Raw genomic sequence first — 21,601 nt, 5'->3', positions numbered from 1 at the left:
TCAATTCGCAGTTGATTTTTCAATGCGCAATTTGAATAGTAATGGAAACACAGCTACTGTTAAGTCACGAGACTCAAGGTGCATTTTTACCACTACTTCATTCGTTTTTACCTAACAGTTCAATAGCTATGTTTCCATCACCCTGTTTCGTGCATTTTTAAGTATCACATATGAAATGAGTAATGGAAATGACAAATTTCGAAAGAAAATCCTTTAATTTGCAAATAATTGTTTAATAATTTGCTCGCTTGAGGTAGTTTTTGACTTGTGCGAAAAGGAGTTAATGCGAATAATGGGAGATGGAAACGCGTTTGCTGAATAAATTCCTCCATGTGTATCAAAAAGTAATGTGACTTTGCATTATGGAATGGCATAACCTGACTAATCAACAGACCGGTCTTGCACAGCATCTGAAATGTTGTTAAGGTCATTCTGAATTCCCAGAGCAAAGCCTGCCATCAACGTATTTGTGTCTGACATGAATGCATTCCCAAACAGTAGTGATCGCATTTATTGTGTTTTTTTCTGCTTGCTCTAAGGCGCAAGTAATTTACTATATATGAAAATTACTATATTCAGTGGATTCTCCTACTTTTCCTAGTGCTATGTAGTGCCAGGAAGTAACGATTTTGTTCTCTTTGACGCGTTGAATGGAAATGGTGCTTATTCGCAAATGTTTTATGCGACATCCCAGTGTTGTGCATAACTTAAATTTGCAACTTTGGATGGAAACCTAGCTAATAAATAAGTTAATACTGAGTAACTTACAATTTAAACATAATGTTGCCAGTCATATTATGTACATTTCTGCAATGAAAAACCAATTACATGAAAATAGCTGAACTGCCATTTAGTTCCTGAATAAATTAGTGGTTTTGAACAAAACATTTGAATGAATGATTCAGTGACTTGGCTGCATATGCATACTTTCCTACAGTATATTACAGCATGAAACACAGTATGCAAAAAGAGTAGTAGCACATGCAGATTACATTCATACTGTAGAACATACACCGACCAGGCATAACATTATGACCACTGACAGGTGAAGTGGATAAAACTGATTATCTTTTCATCACGGCACCTGTTGGGCAGCAAGTGAACATTTTGTCCTCAAAGCTGATGTGTTAGAAGCATGAAAAATGGGCAAGTGTTATGATATGAGTGAGTTTGACAAGTGCCAAATTATGATGGCTAGGCGACTAGGTCAGAGCATCTCCAAAACTGCAGCTCTTGTGCAGTGTTCCTGGTCTGCAGTGGTCAGTATCTATCAAAAGTGGTCCAAGGAAAGAACAGTGTCAAGTAAGGACAGGGTCATGGGCAGCCAAGGCTCACTGATGTATGTGGGAAGCGAAGACTGGCCCATGTAGTCCGACCCAACAGATGAGCTACTATAACTCAAATTGCTCAAGAAGTTAGTGCTGGTTCTGATGGAAAGGTGTCAGAATATACAGCGCATCGCATTTTGTTGTGTATGGGGCTGCACAGCCACAGACTAGTCAGGGTGTCCATGCTGACCCGTCCACCACCGTAAGCGCCAACAGTGGGCATGTGAGCATCAGAACCGGACCACAGAGCATTGGAAGAAGGTGGTCTGGTCAGATGAATCATGTTTTCTTTTACATCACGTGGATGGCCGGGTGCGTTAGGCAATGTTCTGCTGGGAAACCTTGGGTCCTGCCATCCATGTGCATGTAATTTTGACACATACCACCTACATAAGCATTGTAGCAGACCATGTACTCACTTTCATTGGAAACTGCATTCCCTGGTGGCTGTGGCCTCTTTCAGCAGGATAATGCGCCCTGCCACAAAGCAAAAATGGTTCAGGAATGGCTGGAGGAGCACAACAACGAGTTTGAGGTGTTGACTCGGCCTCCAAATTCCTCAGATCTCAATCCAATCAAGCATCTGTGGGATGTGCTGAACAAACAAGTCCGATCCATGGAGGCCCCACCTCGCAACTTACAGGACTTAAAGGATCTGCTAACATCTTGGTGCCAGATAGCACAGCACACTTTCAGGGGTCTAGTGGAGTCCACGCCTCGACGGGTCAGGGCTGTTTTGGACCAACACAATATTAAGAATGTGGTCATAATGTTAAATTGGTGTTGCTTTTAATAGTCATGAAGTCAAAATAAGTACAAACTCAGCTAGTATGTAATTTCAGACACAGCCCAGGTTTTGCTCCTGGAGTTTCGAACAATTTGGTTGAATGAATAATTCAATTACTTACTCAAACATGTCACCACCTACTCTATGTGATCTCCATAAAAAGTCACTAAATCCCTGACAGTCTGTTTGCAATGCAAACACAGACAAGCCAATCAAATTCGAGAACTGTTGAATAACTACCAATGAATCATAACATGAACTGGCAAATTTAGATATTTTTAAGCATCAGACAGGCTTCATTCTCACGGCTCAGACCGATAGAGTGTTTCCTTCCTACAGCCAAAGGTACTGTAGATTGCGAGAGACAAACAGAGCTTTGAGTGCTGGCCATCTCTGCGTGTGATGACGACCTCGGTTAAAAACTATTGATCTTCTTTGGGAGATTAACTGGTCTTGCCAATAAAAGGCTCTTGTAAAGATTTGGTCGATACTCAGGCGCCGCTAACACAGACAACAGCAATTTTTTTGGACTTTTTTTCTTGCAGACAAATGGGCGTGTGGCTATATGTATGCAGTGTTTTTCTAGCCTTCATAACCTGCTTTTGTTTGTTTCTTTGTGTCAGAGATTTTATGGTGATAAAGAGCAGTGTGATTGATCACACTCTAATGCCTTATCTCTGTGAGCATGTGCCCCCAGTGCAGGTCTACGCTGCCGAATTCCACAGAGAAATAAAGCAAGATCTGGGAAAAGGGACAGATGCCTTCCCATATATGGATATGAGAAAAATAGTTTCTGTCTGATCCACTAGTAAAGCTTATTCAGAAAAACTGTAATGAACTAAATCTTTACTTTCCCTGAGTGTTCTGGTTGCACCTTCCAAGTCTCTATGATATATATGACAACGACATTAATAACTGTTTAATAATTAACTAAATACATCAACTAATTAAATCAAAGATTCATTAGAACTCAAATGTTTATAGTATCATCATCATCATTAACATTAGTTGCTCACTTGCATAAACAACAGTAAATAATATGTATGTGTCGGCGCTTCCAAATCCTCCTCAGGATACAGTTACAGGTCTAAAGGAGTCAAAATGGTTTCAGCTACCTTCTTTCTGTATTTGGGACACTCACTTGTGCTTGTACATTATTGATGCTTACATTTGGTTCCCCTCCAAAAATAAAGAGCAACGACTTCCTCCCTTCCTCTCTCTCTCTGTCTCACTGTATGGGAGGGAGTGATAAGGGTGAGCTCCTTTAAAAGGCATGCATTATTCCTCCTGGTCACACAGGCTTTTGCATGTGCATTTGTGGAAGTGCCCACAGCAGCCCAATGAAAAGGGTGACAGGTATTCATCGAATACAATAGGCAGCCTTCCTTTCCAGAAGGATGCATAGATGAACGGAAAAATAAGCAGATATTCTCAAGTGTCAAAATCAATGAGAGTGACTAACGTCTGCGGTATGTCCACTTTTTTTAGTTGATGTCTGAGTGACTTTTTCCACAGTTGCATGAATGTTTTGTGTCAGCACAACTACAACCATGGTAAAATAACTTTTAGTGGTAAAAAAGATGGTTAAAAAAAACAAAGTTAAACAAACTGAAACCCCACTCTCTCTTGAATGCATGTACAACAGTTAGCGGAAGCCAGAGATTATAGTTTATAAAGTTTTAAATATGGAAATTTTTCTTACACAGACACATCAATTTGCTTCAGAAGGCCTTTATTAACCTCCGCAGCCATGTGGAGTACTATTTATGATGGATTTATGCACTTTATTGAAGTTCAAAATCTCAACACCCATTCACTGCCATTATAAAGCTTGGAAAAGCCAGGACATTTTTTAATATAACTTCGATTGTATTCGTCCAAAAGAAGAAAGATATATAAACCTACCATGGATTAAGGGTGAGTAAATCATGGGGTAATTTTCATTTCTGGGTGAAATATTTATTTTGGTCTTTTGTGTTTGCGCTTTGGATCACATGGCCAGAGCCGCTGCTGTTACATGCTGTTTGCAGGGGTTTTTTTCCATATTAGTCCGAACAGACAAATCGCATTTGAAAACTGGACCAAATTTTTGTGTCAAATATTCTTGTACACTGCAAAAAATGCTTTTCTTACTTAGATTTTTTGTCTTGTTTCCAGCCAAAATATCTAAAAATTCTTAAATCAAGAAGGATTTTCTAGACAAGCAATTGTCTAGAAAATTGATTTAAGAATTTTAAGATATTTTGGCTGGAAACAAGACAAAAAAATCTAAGTAAGAAAAGCATTTTTTGCAGTGTAAACAGACCTTTAGACCATAAACATACTTAAAGCAGTAAACTTAAAGTTTCAAGTCTCTAAATTTGAATTACACGTTTTGCTTATCATAGTATTATAACTGAATAGTTTACATGACTTTTTCCATTGTTTTAATCACAAAACAGGCATTTTTCCAGACTGTCTGAACATTTTATCCCAGAGATTATAGTGGGTGTGGGCCCCTCAAAGCGGAGGAAGGGCCAGACACATGCTGTCAGGTGAATCTTCAAAACCTGCTGGTATTGTGACAGCTGAATTCCTGACAAACTCTATCATTCTATCACACACTCTCATTTTTTCCACTGCTAAAAGTTAAGCTGGGTTAATCTACTCCTACCTCAAACCTACATAACCTTATGCGATTCCGTGCTCTTCATATGAGAACATTACATTACATCTCATATCAAATAATACTCTTGCATTAACATGCTTGAAATTATTCTGTGCCGACTGAAATGCCACAACTATTTCAAGCTCTTGCTTAAATCTATCTTCAGAGTGCCTGGAAATGTGATTGCATATATGCAGTTTTTCAATATGCTGTTTCCAACAGAACATTAGTTACACATTATGTGTCACTGTTTTTGCTATAAGACCTAGATTTTATTTTGGATTTAAAATCAAATATTGAAAAGTATTAATTTAATACTTCGACATGAATTTGTTCAAAAACACACAAACTCCTGCTGTTCAGAAAAATTCTTCAGGTCCCACAAATTCTTTGGTTTTACAGCATCTTTTGCATATTTGAACCCTTTCCAACAATGACTGTATGATTTTGAGATCCATCCATTCACACTGAGGATAACTGAGGGACTCATACGCAGCTATTACAAAGGGTTCAAATGGTCACTGATGCTCCAGAAAGAAACAAAAGGCATTAAAAGCCTTTTTTAATTTAAGTATATGGGTAGATTGAACTTATTTTGTCTTCTTGGAAACATGTAAGTATTGTCTGTAGGGCAGCACCAAATAAAAAAAAAAAGATATTTAGGCAAAATAAGAAAAATGAACAAATCTTCATTCTGTTCAAAAGTTTTCACCTCCAGGCTCTTAATGCATAATTTTTCCTTCCTTTTCCTTTTTCCTTCGCATCAGTGAGCGTTTGAACATTTTGTAATAGCCGTGTATGAGTCCTTAAGTTGTCCTCAGTGTGAAAAGATGGATCTCAAAACCATACAGTCATTTTTGGGAAGGGTTCGAATACACAAAACAAAGAATTTGTGGGATCTAAAGGATTTTTCTCAAGGACAGCGGGCAGTTTAACTGTTCAGGACAAACAAGGGTCTCATGAACAACAAAAAAAGGTAACACCACAGTATTAAGAATCATTTACTGTCATTTTTGATCAATTGAATGTGTCCTTGCTAAATTAAAGTATTAATTAAAAGACTAGTTCACTTCCAGAACAAAAATTTGCAGATAATGTACTCACCGTTGTCACCCAAGATGTTCGTGCCTTTCTGTCTTCAGTAGCAAAGAAACTATATTTTTTAAGGAAAACATTTCAGGATTTCTCTCCATATAATGGACTTCTATGGTGCCCACGAGTTTTCCAAAATGCAGTTTAAATGCAGCTTCAAATGGCTCTAAACGATCCCAGCTGAGAAATAAGAGTCTTATCTAGTGAAACAATCTGCCAAAAAAAAAAAAAAAAAAAAAAAAAAAACAAGATAAAAGTATACACTACCTCAAATGTTCGTCTTGTATAGCTATGCAATCGACCTACCCTAACAGCATTTGCCCCGGATTACACAGAGTACGTATGCGCATGGTAGAGCTAGACAAGACAAGCATTTGAGCTTAAAAAGTATATAATTTTTTTTTTTTTTTTTTAAGAAAATGACCAATTGTTTTGCTAGATAAAACCCTTAACCCCCAGCTGGGATTGTTTAGAGCCCTTTGAAGCTGCATTTAAACTGCAATTTGGACATTCAAACTCGTGGGCACTATTGAAGTCCACTATATGGAGAAAAATCCTGAAATGTTTGTTCTGGAAGTGAACTAATACTTTAAAGGGGTCATCGGATGCCCATTTTCCACAAGTTGACATGTGTCTTTAGGGTCTTAATGAAAAGTCTATAATATACTTTGGTTAAAAATTCTCAATGGTAGTGTAAAACAACACCCTTTTTACCTTGTCAAAATCAGCTCTGCAAAAATCATCCCATTCTGAGGGATTGTTCCTTTAAATGCAAATGAGCTCTGCTTGCCCCGCCCCTTTCTTCTCTCTGTGGAGTGACGAGCCTGTTTACTTTAGCCGCATTTAGCCGAGAAACTTGCTAACTAGCAGGTTATTAGGAAAGGTGACTGCAGAGATTCATAAAAAAAACCCTTATACTCACTTGTGTTGTAGGTGAAGCTGGATCACGAATGATTTGTGTGAACATAGACGCATTTATGTAGATCGGGAGGCACATTCCCTTCACAAACAAACCTAGTCCACTGTATCTTCAGCGGCTCAGATGTCAGGAGTAAATGATGACCACTATGTTTATTATTACATCCAGCAACATCTCAATCGCTCAATCTGAGATATTCTTGTCTAACTTAACCTGCTCCGACATCGAAACAATGGAGGTCGGACTGTTACAGCTGATATAAGGTGGGTCTAAGGTAAGAGCTCTTGTCAATCAACTATCGTGGGAGCGGCCTCTGTCGGTGTGACGCCACACCAACAGGCATCTGAGAATGTCTCGTTTTAAAAAAGGGATATTATTTTTACAGGGATTATTATTAATCCACTGCATGGATTTTTATCATTATAGGGTAGATGTGTACATACACTGCCAACACACATTAATGTAAACAACATGTAAAAGTGAACTTTGCATCCGATGACCCCTTTAATTTAAAAAAAATAACATACTTACCCCAAATGTTTGAATGGTAGTACATACAAAAATTACAAATGTGTGAACCAAGTAACAAAAGATGCATGATTGAAATTAGCAAATATAAACTGCTGTAATCAGATTACAGATACTGATTTCAAAAGTAAGATTACTTCATAACTAAGACACGCGTTAGGTCCAAAACTGCTCTTAACAGTGAATTTTAGGTTCTACTGTGGACTGTTATGTGTGCAGATGATGGAGTAATGAGGGCATAGGGACTGAGAGACTAGCAGTTAGAGGAGGAAGAAAGCAAAAAGCGAGACTGAGCGAGCGAGAAACATGGTCAGTCATACCTGAGGACCTGCAGCTGTTCTTCAGAATTCTGTAACTCGTCACTCAGTCTCCTCCAGCGCAGCAGAGCCTTTAACTGTCTCTGCTCCTCAGCCTCTCTACAACCCAACTGAGACAGACAGAGAAAAAGAGAACACAAGAAAGCAAACTGTAAATGAAATTAATCTAAACAGAGCATTCTAATGTAATTTCTGCACCATTAGCATCATCAGATGGAAAGATTGATTTAATGGAACAGCTTTTCCCAAACACACCCCCATCTGCCACTGGTCAGACAAAAGATAGTCCCGCCCCCAGAATCACGCCATTGGTTAAGCCAGTGTTGCTGTCGTCGGGCTGTTAAGGATGCTCAGACAAATGAGCGATGTTTTGATAGCGCCACAGAGCTGCAGTGTTTACACTCTTCAGGGAAATCAACCTATGAATGACCTACTGATAGCGACCTCTGCATATTAAACTGGGAAAAGAAAAAGTCATTGAAAACATCAATAAAATTACACACTTCAGCTTTAAATTCCACTTGTTGAAAAACGCATTGGAAACATTCTATCAGCACAACAAAAGTTTTCAATTTAGAGCCGGCAAACATAGATTATAAATACATTCTGAATAAACTCAAGTGCTGCGTTGATGTGGAACACAATCACTCTCTGCAAGCTCGAGTTTGTGACTCATTATTAGCTATCTCAGTCATTACAGGAAGTGAAGTCTTCCAGTTAATGGTGAAAATTTAATTTCAAACTCATTTTGTACTCTGACCACTCAGCATGTGCTTTAATAGGTGTGTAATAAACTTTGGTAAACATTTTTGTTGGTGCTTTTTGCTGCTCGAGAGGTGACAGGAAGAAAAAAATAAATGGAAGATGACTCAAGACGTACTCGATCTTAGACGGGATGCACATCAATACCTTTTGAACATGGCTCCAGAACACATCCTCTAAATAAGTGGCGAAACCCTCGCTGATCCATTCTTCCGTCCAATCCCTTGCTCCGATGGCCAGCCCGAACCAGGAATGAGCGATTTCGTGGCACAACCTCGCCCCGCAGAGATTCCTCTCACCCGTTAGCACGCTTTGAGACAGGAACACGATGTGTGGACTAAAAAAACAAGAGAAATCATAGTCAGCTGATTTATTTTCTTATTTAAAGTTGAAAAACAGACTAGGATTGGATGTCATGGTTGTATTTGGTCTGCTTACAAATCATCGGTTATAACATTACTGCGGGTGCTGAGAATTTGGAGCTCTGACTTCAGCTCTGATCTAGTTATAACATGTTATAAAACCCAGCCACCCTGAAAGAACATCAAAGTGTGGGATTTTCTCTCCTGTAGACAGACTGTCGTTAAGGAGGTGGAGCTCTCAGCCAAAATGAGGCCTGTGTGCTGCCAGTGGATTTCAGAGTAGCCACCCGTGCCGCACCCTTCACCATACAATCTGGGTGCATTTGCTAATAGCAGCAAATTACAAGACGTATAACTGTCGTCAGATGTTGCTGTGATAAGTTCCACTACAAAATGTGCTGTAAGCTGGAAAAAATGTCCACTGGACATAGATAAGGCTCTTTCTTTCAACTGTGTGAGAAAAAAAACATGACCTCAGGATTCAGTCTGCACATAAAACCAGATGAAATATGGTATTGTTTGCCTCCTCACCCGAAATTACCTTGAGTGACCTTTTCAACCAGATAGGCTTGTGTGTTTCGTACAGCAAATAGGCTGTTATCAAGACCATGTTCCAAACAAAGTTCCTACGAGTCAGGAAAAACAAACCCGTTTCTTTTGTGTCCTAAGGCTTCGGCTCAACCACATAATGCTTTTCGAATGTGACACATACCGCCGCAGATAGCCGCGAGCGCTTTTTCCCCCTCACAAAATGAACCTGATAAAATAATCTCAGAGTTTTATGAATGTCTTTTTACCTTTTGAGCCAGACATTCACCTTGCCTGGGTCTGGAAAGAATTTTTTTTAATGCTCACTGTTGCTTTCTTTACACAATGACCACAGCAACCAGCAGGAAATCAATAAAAAAGGCTGGCCTTGACTCTTGAGTTGAAGGTGGCAGGCATGGCTCTCATTCACACCGTTATGGCTCCCAGAAGTCATCGATATGTTATTTTAGCAGGATTCTGTGTGCCCAAACAGTTTTTTCAAAAGTAGAGCTAAGGGACTTAGGAAAAAAGCCCAGTTTCTGGAAACAGATGACAGAAAATGCCCAACACTGTTAAGGAGAAGTGTTAAACAACAGAAGCTTGTTCTTTAAAAGTGGACACCGTCCAAATACCAGAAAAAGGGATTTCTTAAGCAGCTACAGATCCTCCCTTTCACACATGGAGCACCAGAGTATGGTCACTATGCAAGCCCATTTTCACCACTGAATAAAAAATAAAAAGAACTTGCAATTCTGACATTGTTCTCAGAATTGTGAGATATAAACTTGCAATTACAAGTTATAAAGTCAGAACTGCGTTATACAAACTTGCAATTCTGAGAAATAAAGTCACAATTCTTAGAAATGAAGTCAGAATGGCAAGATATAAACTCAATTCAGACTTTTTTTCTCAGACTTGTGAGTTTATATCTCATTGTGACTTTCTCAGAATTGCAAGTTTATATCTCGCTATTCTGACTTTATAACATGCAATTGTGAGTTATTAATTCAGAACTGTGAGATATAAACTCACAATTCTAAAAACATATCAGTCTTTTTTTCCCTCAAAACTGGCTTTATAACTCACAATTGTGAGTTTATATCTTACAATTCTGGAAAAAAAAAGTCAGAATTGCATGAAAAATGTCAGAATTGCATGATATAAACTTGTCAGAATTGTGACTTTTTATCACGCAATATCTCACATTATTTCTTCCTAATTGCAAGTTCATATCTTACAATTCTGAGAAAAAAAGAGTCAGAATTGTGAGATAAAAAGTCAATAACCTTTTTATATTTTATTTTATAGGTCACTGACTATCTGATGCATATTTCTCACAAAATGGGAAAGTACTTTCTACTATGGCAAGCTGTAACCTGACTGGCTAACATTACTTCCAGGAGTAAGAGGAAAATGTTGGTTGACCCAACAAATTATGAAATAATCACTTCTTCCTTGGCTGGGATCGTTTGCAACCACAAATTCACATCCTGGAATGTTTCCCTCAAAAAACATAATTTCTTTATGGCTGAAGAAAGAAAGACATGAACATCTTGGATGACAAGAGTACATTATCTGTATTTTTTTGTTCTGGAAGTGGACTTCTCCTTTAATGGATAGATAGATTGTGGGAAGTAAGGCTGTCACTAACGATTATTTTGGTAATCAATTAATCGGTTGATTATTCTGACGATTAATCAAGAATATATATATATATATATATATATATATATATTTTTTTTTTTTTTTTTTTTTTAAGGTAACAAAAATAGACCTAAGCTAACAATTTCATTTATAATTACTTGAAATACATATATAATAGCAAGGAGGCAATAATAATTGGTTCAAATAAAGTATCAAAACCAAGCAGCCATAGTTTTATTGAACAAACTCTGAAAATACAACAATGTATTATAAACAATAGACCCACATTATGTATTATATCAAATGACTGCAGGGGGCCAACGGCCTGACGCCTGTTTTTACACTTTACAGCATGATCTAATCCTTGTTAAATATGAATTTAACAACATTTAATTCAAATGGTTTAAATGCTTAATCTTAATTATTTGGACATTTTTAAGACAGAAATGCTAAAGCCACTGTAATTTCTTGAATATGAGGACATCAAAACGGCAAACTCAGAGTGAGGGTTTTTATTTTGAAATCGTGGTTAGCAGTTAGCATGATATATTCTCCTGTGGTTGCACAGGTTATAAATTATTTACCTTACAAGTCTGATGAAATGGCGAACGTTTTGTTCCCAGATGAACGTACAGTAATAATATGAGATGGAAGATGAGAGGCTGGACACATGTAAATGCTAACAGTTCGTTTGGAGCTGCATTTACTGTGCTAACTAACTTACATGCATGTAAACAATTAAAGCACGTCGCATTTATTTAATCGAATCGTATCATTTGTGAATTCACAATAGCATTATACTTTATTATGATTTTAAATGGGTTTTATATATTATGCAGCCTTGCTAAACGGTCTAGTAATGTCTTTCATGGATTCTGAATGTAAAATGTGCCACTTCTGGTATTTTGCCAGTTACTGGACACAAACCAATTGCAGTCAGGGATTTTTTTTTTTTTTTTTACAATCGAGTACTCGAATTGAATCTAGGAATAGTGGGAAGTGAATTAAAGTTCATCCAAAACGGAACTGCACAGGATCTCTTTTACATAATGCTACACACAAGCAAGTACATGTACAGTGTATCAATAAACCACTGCAATAATTCTTAGAAGATATCTTTACTGAAAGGCAGAGGAATCACATCCTTTCATCCAAGAACAGGATATCACCACCTGCCCTGTAATTACCAGAGGAAACACTGAAAGTGGAATGTAATGGTTCAGATTTCAAAATCATCGTCATACTCCTTTCAACGTGGAATGTTAGATTTATGGAGGAGGAAAACTTTGTGGGAACAAATCATTTCCCATCTACATTAAGCCTCCTTGTTTATTTGTACCCTGTCTAATTACATTTTCTTTCTCCAGTAAAAATATCTCAACATAAAAGATGCAAAATTGCTTAAAGAGATAGTTATGTCAATCCAAACCTGTATAACTTTTTCCTTTTATGAAATACAAAACTATATTGGACCCCATAAACATTCATTGCACGGAGACAAAAAAAAACACATTCTTTTTTATTCTACAGAAGAAAGTAAGTATCCCTTTAAGGCTTTGCTTAAGATATTTTATTTATAGACTATATCTAACAAAAAAGTATGTAACAAACATATATTACCAACAGGGCAAGACTGCAATTCAAGATAAATTCCCTGAAAAAAGCAAGCCTTACAAACTTTAACACAGTTTACTTTGCTTTTAGTTGTTATTTAGTCTAAGGGGAATCCATGTGATCTAAGATGAGTCTAATCTTTCCACTGACCTTATTAGGGACAAAACTAGAAGGCCAAAAGTGGTCATACATGCAAAAGAGATGATGTAACAAACTGCTCCACCTGCTTCAACAGCTGTACTGTTGTTTGTCTATACAGTACTTTTTTGCAGTATTGCTGAAGCAAGATCTCATAACTGTCCTACATCCTTCCTGTTGTAAACTGGAGGAAAACCTCAACTCCAAGTAGTTTTCAACAGCAAATATTGCACATCCATAAACCTATTCATGCTACAGTATTACACAACTAGGCATATGACATTTATGTCTTTTTTGTATAAAACTCAAGCTTGCTTGAACGGACGTCTAAATAAACGTAAAAGCACCCGGCGAGTCAATTAGTGGGCTTCTGTGCACTTTAAAAAATGTTTAGTCAGGCTAAAGCAATATTATCCCCTTTTAAAATGTCATCTAAACGCTTTGGTCTGAAATTATGCCAGTTTGTTTTTTTTTTATCTATATGGCCTAGATAAAGCAATGACGCTCATCATCATCTTTTATAGTACGAATACATATTGATCAAGTCACAATAACTGGTTTATGAGTTGAATATGAATTTAATACTTTAAATTCCTGATGATTTACTCACCCCCATGTCATTTAAGAGGTTCATGTCTTTCTTTCTTCAGCTGAAAAGAAATCAAGGTTTTTGAGGAAAACGTACTAGGTTTTTTTCTCTATATAGTTCTTTAATAGGGATCAACAGGTTAAAGATCCAAATTGCAGTTTCAATGCAGCTTCAAAAGGCTCTACATGATCCCAGCTGAGGAATAAGGGTCTTATCTAATGAAACAATTGGTCATTTTCTTAAAAATAAAAATTTTGATACTTTTCAACCACAAATGCTTGTCTTGCTCTAGTTGGATTTCACACATTACATAGTCACGTTGGAAAGGTCACACATAACGTAAGCAGAAATACCAACCCATTACAAAGTGAATGTGCAAAGAGAGTCAAACGCAAAAAAAGGCAGAGTTTTCTGCCCTACCATACCTTTTTGAACTCGAGTACAACAAATCATGTGTGACCTTTCTAATGTGATTGCCTAATGCTTCAAGTCCTAAACGTGCAACACAAAGCTAGTGCAAGACAAGCATTTGTGGTGAAAAATTATTCCTCAACTGGGATTATGTAGAGCCCTTTGAAGCTACACTGAAACTTCAGTTTGGATCTTCAACCAATTAATCACCATTGAAGTCCACTATATGGAGAAAAATCCTGGAATGTTTTCCTCAAAAATCGTAATTTCTTGGATGACATGGGGTGAGAAAATTACCAGGAAATTTTAATTCAGACGTGAACTAATCCTTTAAATGCACTGTGTTGTGTGACTTTGAAAAGCCAAAAAGGTAGGAAATCTTCTAAACTAGATCATACAGTGAAATAAAAAAAGCACTAAAGGGCACCCACCTCCAACAAATGGGTAGTTATACCCCTGTACCCAGATCATTAACCACTAGGCGACGACCAACCCCCAATGAGAAGTCTATGAGCTAGTGCAGTTTTCAGACATTCAGAGCCATATTTATCATCACCTCCCGTCTTCTCAAAGTGGCTCTACTAATGTGCTGGCTGTGCTCATTCATAGTCTTTGTCTCTTATTTAATTTCCCACTCTCCTCAGTCTGATTCCATGAGCTTATTATAGATGGAAAAACCTAGAAGAACCTCGCAGAACAAAACTGATCTACCACAGTCCCTTCTCTTCCTAGCTTTCAAGCTTTAATGGGTGGTATTCCTGTCTAGACTGTAGATTAGGTTGTGGGGCTGCAAAATGAGGTGTGATTCTCTCTGTAGGCCCTGTGGGGCTCCTTGTGCATGCCAGTCCTTTTTAGGGCAGATCACATGTGTCAAACATGAAATCCTGAGAATAAATACCCACACACAGAGGCCGCTGCTGCGGCGAGACTATCAGGATTTGTAGCGTACGCTCCGTGAAGCAAACACAGGCTGCTACATATCACCAAAACAATGCAATCCATATGCAGACGTTCTACCAACCATACGAGTGGGAAATCTGGAAAATAGACCCTCGCTCGCATCGCTGACGATGTTTATCGCCGAGTGCCTCATGGCACCATTTTAACTTGATTGCTCCACATTAACGTTTCAGAGGCTTGCTGAAGAGTGTGCGTAAACAGAGCCGGAGGCGCTCATCAGCGCCAGAAAGACCATCCGGACTGAGAAGCAGCAGCAGATGTTTATGCAAAGCTTACAGTGTGCAAGGCCCCATTATGTGAGCTTCCTTCCAATGTTCAAAGCTATATTATGAGTGAAGTCACCGGACGAGAATGCAGATTTCTGGCATGTGTGGAATGCAGGACGTAGAAAAGACAACATGAAATCAAACTTGACCCTGTTTGCTTTCTTAATACAAATGTTTGTTTTTGAAAGCGTATATAAATATATAGTAGCTAATTTCAAGACGGAAATAACTTTGCTTTTCAGTCTCCTCCGCTTTACACACCAAGCTCTATTCTACTTCTCCATTTCAATGGCTGCCATTTCAGCAAAAAAAAAAAAAAAAGAGAGAGACGTTAAAGGTTGATATGATTCTTCAGGATCTTAATGAGAAGTCTATAACATACTTTGGTTAAAATTTCTCTGAGGACTGTTTCCTGAACCTGGGAGAGTAGTCTACGACTGTGCACACTATAAAATGGGGGAATACCAACTTTGCAAGGACAGTCTGGTGCTTCTGACTCGCAGCCTGTAAGTACATATTCATATTTAAAGAATTCATTACTGGCTAGTCAAACAGGAGGTTTGAAGAGTGTAGATTAGTGCTTGTTTGTTGTTTTAATGATTACAAATGCAGTTTATGCAATGTGTAAAATGACAGTGTCATTATAATCATTATAATCAGTAATTATGTCCTCATTGGATGCAAAAATGCCTCATTTATAACGGGTTTTATTGTTTTTGTCTCGTTGAGCTGGGACACGGCATAACAACACGGTAAGGGGCATAACATTTCCTCCCACGCTTGAGGTATTCAGCCAATCACAACACACTGGCTAGCTGGCTAATCAGAGCACAACACACTTTTCAGAACTATGAGCTTTGTAAAAATCGACACGTTTCAGAAAGGAGGGCCAGAGAGGAGCAACAATAATATACAGTGTGCAGAAAATAATGTGTACCACGTAAATGCATTGCATTATACAAAGTACACAAAATAATGTTCTTTTTAGCAACATTATATGACCCCTTAATACAAATATATTTTGAGTGCATGATCAAATGCATAGAGCTCCAACACTCTACATACAATCAAGTCTATATTATAACTTTAGCTGGTTAAAGGGATAGTTCACCAAAAAATGAAAATTCTGTCATTAATTACTCACCTTCATAAGACCTTTGTTCATCTTCGGAGTACAAATTAAGATATTTTAATAAAATCTGAGTGCTCTGTATCGACAGCAGCGGTACTACCATGTTCAAAGCCCAGAAAGGTAATTGTTGAACAAACACAAAATTATGGTTGAACCACCGATGTCACTTGGACTATTTTAGGGATGTCCTTACTACCTTTCAGAGCCTTGAATGTGGTAGTTGTGTTGCAATCTATGCATCTATTTCATCAAAAATATCTTAATTTGTGTTCCGAAGATGAACGAAGGTCTTACGGGTTATGAACGACATGAGGGTGAGTAATTAATGACAGAATTTCAATTTTTGGGTGAACTATCCCGTTAACCAGAGTGTCAACATTGTCTGCTTTTCTGTATCTCTTTCTGGCTTTCTGACTCCATGGGAAGGACGATTAGCTCAAATCTAGCAATAACACCCTGCCCTAGTCTGCAACAGACTTCTAAAGCTTCCCTGTGCTTAGATTTGTTATATTTGTGTCTGGTCGGAGGGCTGGGGGAAGAAAGGCGGCTTTCTTGGCTCGGAGAATCAGATTAAATGCAATGGCAGGCGCTATTACGGTGTCATCGAGTGATTCAGTATACACATAGCAGGGACATCTGCCCAGTCTTTGAATGGGCTCATCCATTCCAGATTTTTGTGTGGTAGATGCTCCTCCAGGGATGCTGGGTAATGGCTCCCCACCTCACACTTTGCTCTAGTTTACCAGCTTCTCCTACTGCCTTAAATCAGCCCCAGGGCCAAATAAACTCTCTCTGTGCCATACAGATTTGATTCATTTAGACGCACGTTCTGTCCCAAACAGCAATATCCATTTGTTTTCCTATATGGGCCTACATTTACAGTGGAGAATATGAGTCTGGTCGGAAACCACACGAAAGGAAGACTTTTGGAATCATCCCGTCAATGAAGACGTGGCGGGAAAATAGTCGTATGACTCGGCCCGGACTTCCAGAAAGGGGTTAAGCATGAGACCGATAAGGCAAGGAAGCAAGGGCCCCTGATAACAACGCAGGAATGCAGTACTAATAACAACCTGCTTGTTAAATTGGATGCTGCTTATTTACATTTAAAGAAAAATGAAAGAATTTGCAGCACATGTAGATCCACACGGCAAGATCAGGAAAGTAAAAAAGCACCTAATGAAGTCAAAACACCCTAATAGAGACACAAACCGTGTGTCTTTTAAACATGCCTCCCTGTCTTCCAGGTGCAGGCATGCTCTGAATTTTTTCGCTCGCGGTGGCTTTTGTGCGCACGCAGCCAAATGAGGGCCAGAAAACCCTCTCTGTGGACTCTCGGCGGAGGAAAACATCCCATCCTTGACAATTTGATTAACAGCTGTCTTTCGTGCCAAAGTCCCCCTGGTCTGAAAGACGCTCTCTGTCACACACTTCTTAGGTTACTCAGCAATCAGAGAGGAGTGAAACAAGAAAGTGAAGCGAGAGAGAGAGGGAGCGAGAAGAAAGGGAGAGAGAAAGGGCTATTTAAGTGGTGTTATCTCAGCCTCCCGAGCTCCCTGGCTAGTCCAGCACATTCCAAAAGCTTCACATCCGTCGTCCACATTACGCTCCGCACCCAAGGGACTCCACTTTCCTTTCCCCATATGGTCATTTTAAGACTGCAGGAAGAGCACGTCAGCAAAGAAATAGCTTGGAGTTCATGCAATCAAGAGATTACCTGCAAATACACACAAATCAAAACTTAAAACACCTCGAAAATACCCTGAAAGCCAGAGTCTCCAATTACAAAGAGAAGTAATGTTGAAAAGTGCCACTACTTTATTGTGTGGGACATTCATTTGTGGCCCAATCAGAATATCTAATCAGTCCTTTCCTCACGGTAGGAAAAGCACATAATATTTGAATAGGCACAAACCAATTTCGACAACCGAAGGCAGAGGCAGCCTGATTATAATGAGAGCATTTCATGCGGCCGCAAACTCGCCGATATTAAAATGTGAGTCTACATTTAAATAATGTTTTTGCTTTTTCATTACCCTCAGTCTACATAATGCCAGCGTTATTCAGAATTCCAAAATCCAATAATTTTTCATGCTGCTCTAATCTAACATACTCTGGTGAGTCAGAATTTAAGAAGGATGATTAATTCACCCTTAAACACTTCGAATCCCAAATTTGCCGTTTGTGGGTGGCACATATTTCTGAGGGGGGATTGTATATTGTTAATCTTTAAAGAGTTTACATAATCATAACCGCACTGAATACCAAAATCACTTTAAAGCAGATTTGTCCTTCTCTGCGTACGTACTAAATGTACTGAAAAGCGTGTGCGAGTGCAGTAACCTCTAATTAACCTTGAATATCTCTACCTTCAGCAGCTCTTGAACAGCTAGCGTAGCACCTCGGGGAAACAGACCCAAAATTCTTCTTTATTCCTTCTGTTCAATTGCTGACTACCTGTTCAGGTGATGAAATATGAAGCGTAGGTCTACACCAAGCCGAAGGTCTCCAACTCTCTGGGCAAAATGTACCACCTGCTCTTTGCTTCAGCTCGAACAAATAAAAGTCTACCTGAAATGCATTTCTGCCCCCAAAACTGCTCAAATCCAGATGGAGCACATAATTCACTCATATACAGTACAGCAGAGAGACAGCTGTGTGACAATTTTGATTTAAAAGGAATACTTCAGGTTCAATAAAACTTAAGCTGAAAGAACAGCATTTGTGACCAATTCAAATCATTTCATTTCTATAGATATATTGTGGCTGCAGATTTTAACCCCATAAACAAACGAACGAAGGTCTTACAAGTTTGGAGCAACGTGAGGGTGGCTAAATAATGACAAAATTTAGATTTTTTGGTGAACTATCCCTTTAAGATTTTTAAAGGAGAAGTTCACTTCCAGAACAAAAAATGACATAATTTACTCACTCTCTTGTCATCCAATATGTTCATGTCTTTCTTTCTTCAGTCGTAAAGAAATTATGTTTTTTGAGGAAAACATTTTAGGATTTCTCTCCATATAATGGACTTCTACGGTGCCCACGAGTTTGAACTTCCAAAATGCAGTTTAAATGCAGCTTCAAAGGGCTCCAAATGATCCCAGCCGAGGAAGAAGGGTCTTATCTAGCAAAGCGATTGGTTACTTTCTTAAAAAAGTACAATTTATATACTTTTTAACCTCAAATGCTCATCTTGTCTAGCTCCGCGTGTACTCTGTGTATTCCGGTTCAAGACAGTTAGGGATAAACTCGATAAGTCGATAAACTCCCATCTCATTATCTTCTCTAATTTCAAAATCGTCCTACATTGTTGTTTTAACTTATTTTTGTAAAGGGCGTTTGATCATCTTTGCGCTTTCACTTTGCAAACACTGGGTTGGCACTTCTGCAGCGATGTAGAACGATTTTGAAGTTGGGGGAGAAAACGAGATGGTAGACAAGAGCTAGACAAGAAGAGCATTTGAGGTTAAAAAGTATATAAATTGTCAATTTTTTTGAAAATAACGTTTGTTTCGCTAGATAAGACCCTTCTTCCTACACTGTAAAAAACAATTTGTTGAGTCAACTTAAAATAATTTGTAACCTGGCCGCCTTAAAGTTTTAAGTTCAGTCAAAAAAAAGTTTTTTCAATTTGAAATGTTAAATTATACTAACTGACAACTAATATTTGAGTTAAATCAACTTAAAATTTTAAGGCAGCTGGGTTACTTACCCGTCTGTTAAGTTTAGCAAAATATCTAAGTTGTTACTTAGTACAACTTAACATTTCAAGTTGACTAAACTTATTTTAGTTGACTGAACTTAAAATTTTAAGGCAGCAGGGTAACAAATTATTTTAAGCTGACTCAACAAATTATGTTTTTTATTTTTTACAGTGGAGGGTGGGATCATTTAGTGCTCTTTGAAGCTGCATTTAAACTACATTTTGGAAGTTTAAACTCGCATGCACCACAGAAGTCCACTATTTAGAAAAAAATCCTGAAATGTTTTCCTCAAAAAAACATAATTTCTTTACAACTGAAGAAAGACATGAACATCTTGGATGACAAGGGGTAAGTAAATTATATGTCATTTTTTGTTCTGGAAGTGAACTTCTCCTTTAAGACATGTTCTGCATATTTCTTCCCCTCATTCTTCAGATCACTCCGGCTCCTTGGGTGCTGGTCCAGTCCGCTTCAGAGTTCAGACGGTGCTAACAGGCTATATAAGGTCAACTGCTAGTATCAGCAGCAGAGTAATTGCAAAGAAATTGACCGAGATGAGTTATTTATATAGTGTAAAAGTACACAAAATGCACTTCAAGTGGGTTGGGAATTACTCATGAGAATGTCTGCATGCATAATACTAAGCGAGAATTCCTTTAACCTACTTCTTTACAAGTTATTCAAGTGGACATATTTGAATCTCTCCCAAAAGCACTACTGGTGGTATGCTTGTCTTACCATACAGCAACAATTCAAGGATGACTTAATACATACTTTGGCAGCTGCGACGATAAAGCTTTGGATCCTACATCAAAAGACATCAGCAGATAAAACTATTTCCCACCTGCCGTCATCATACCGCCATCACTGACATAGTGTGGGAAAACACAATGAAATGGGTTTTAAAGAAGCCCTTAGAGCAGCCGATGCCCATATTTGCACATCTGGCACATAAAGTATTCCAACTATGTCCTGCTGTGGCATAAAAGAGGTGTTAAGGGACAGAAAGTGGCCGCCTTCAAAGTCGAGGAAAGTGCTGTGCCCTTCCGCTGAAGATCTGAAGATACGAGCATCTCGTGTTTACGTCATCGTCAAGGTCTAGAATCAACCCTACGTGATCGGTCAGCAATACACAGGATGGAAATGTGATGATATTCCTCGCAGAAATATTTCCTCAAGCTTCAAAAACCCTGTCATCAGATTCTAGGATTTCACAAATCAGAGGAATCGAGCCAAGAATAACGTCCCGGTGGAATTGCTGTTTTTGTACACTGGGACAGCAGTCATTCGGGTATTTGGGAGGAAGCACAGCACACACTATCAGGCCTGGCCTTTCTTGACTTCTTAATCTTTACTTCCTTCCCTCCAGAGAACCACCAGCAGCACCGCTGCTACGTCCAAAGCCCCAGCTGCAAATGAACAAGCATGATATAAAAGCAGATATTGGCTTGGCCCCAAGGATTTGGGCCCACATACTTCCCAATTTTCAGATTAAACAGCTCCTGTCTCTGAAGTGGTTCCAGGAGCGAAAGGCTTTTGTTGCTGGGAATAATCCACACATCCTCTCCAACATCCTGGGGGATCGGCATCTCAAAGTGCCTCCCTCCTGGCCCCAAATGTACTTTGTTGATTACTCTTTTTTTGCTCTGATTTGGGCTTCAAGAAAGGCCTGGAGGACTGTACCATTCCTAAGAACAGGGGCAACCGTCTGTCTCCTGCTGTGACCCACACAGGGCAAAGGAGAGGGAAGATAAGTATCCGTTTCTCTCACAAACAGACGTATTTCTGTCATCCACTGGCAGTTATCGCAGGGTGGCTAATAAAACCAAGCTGTAATAAACGGTGAAGCAACTAAATACTCTCCAGACCC

General features: G+C 38.6%; 1 protein-coding gene across 3 annotated transcripts in view; it reads right to left on the bottom strand.

The window, feature by feature from the left end:
• Positions 1 to 21,601, bottom strand: part of aopep (aminopeptidase O (putative)) — a 105,996-nt gene that overhangs the window by 74,735 nt on the left and 9,660 nt on the right. For all 3 annotated transcript variants that reach the window (XM_051117185.1, XM_051117187.1, XM_051117186.1), the window contains exons 6-7: positions 8,528 to 8,717; positions 7,622 to 7,728 (exon numbers count right to left, since the gene is read on the bottom strand). In XM_051117185.1, the coding sequence (XP_050973142.1) occupies positions 7,622 to 7,728; positions 8,528 to 8,717 (297 nt within the window). The remainder of the gene's footprint in view (positions 1 to 7,621; positions 7,729 to 8,527; positions 8,718 to 21,601) is intronic.

The sequence above is a fragment of the Labeo rohita genome, chromosome 8, assembly GCF_022985175.1.
Source record: "Labeo rohita strain BAU-BD-2019 chromosome 8, IGBB_LRoh.1.0, whole genome shotgun sequence".
Lineage (NCBI taxonomy): Eukaryota > Metazoa > Chordata > Actinopteri > Cypriniformes > Cyprinidae > Labeo > Labeo rohita.
Note: the sequence above shows the minus strand (reverse complement) of the source record. Positions and strands in the feature narration are given on the sequence as shown.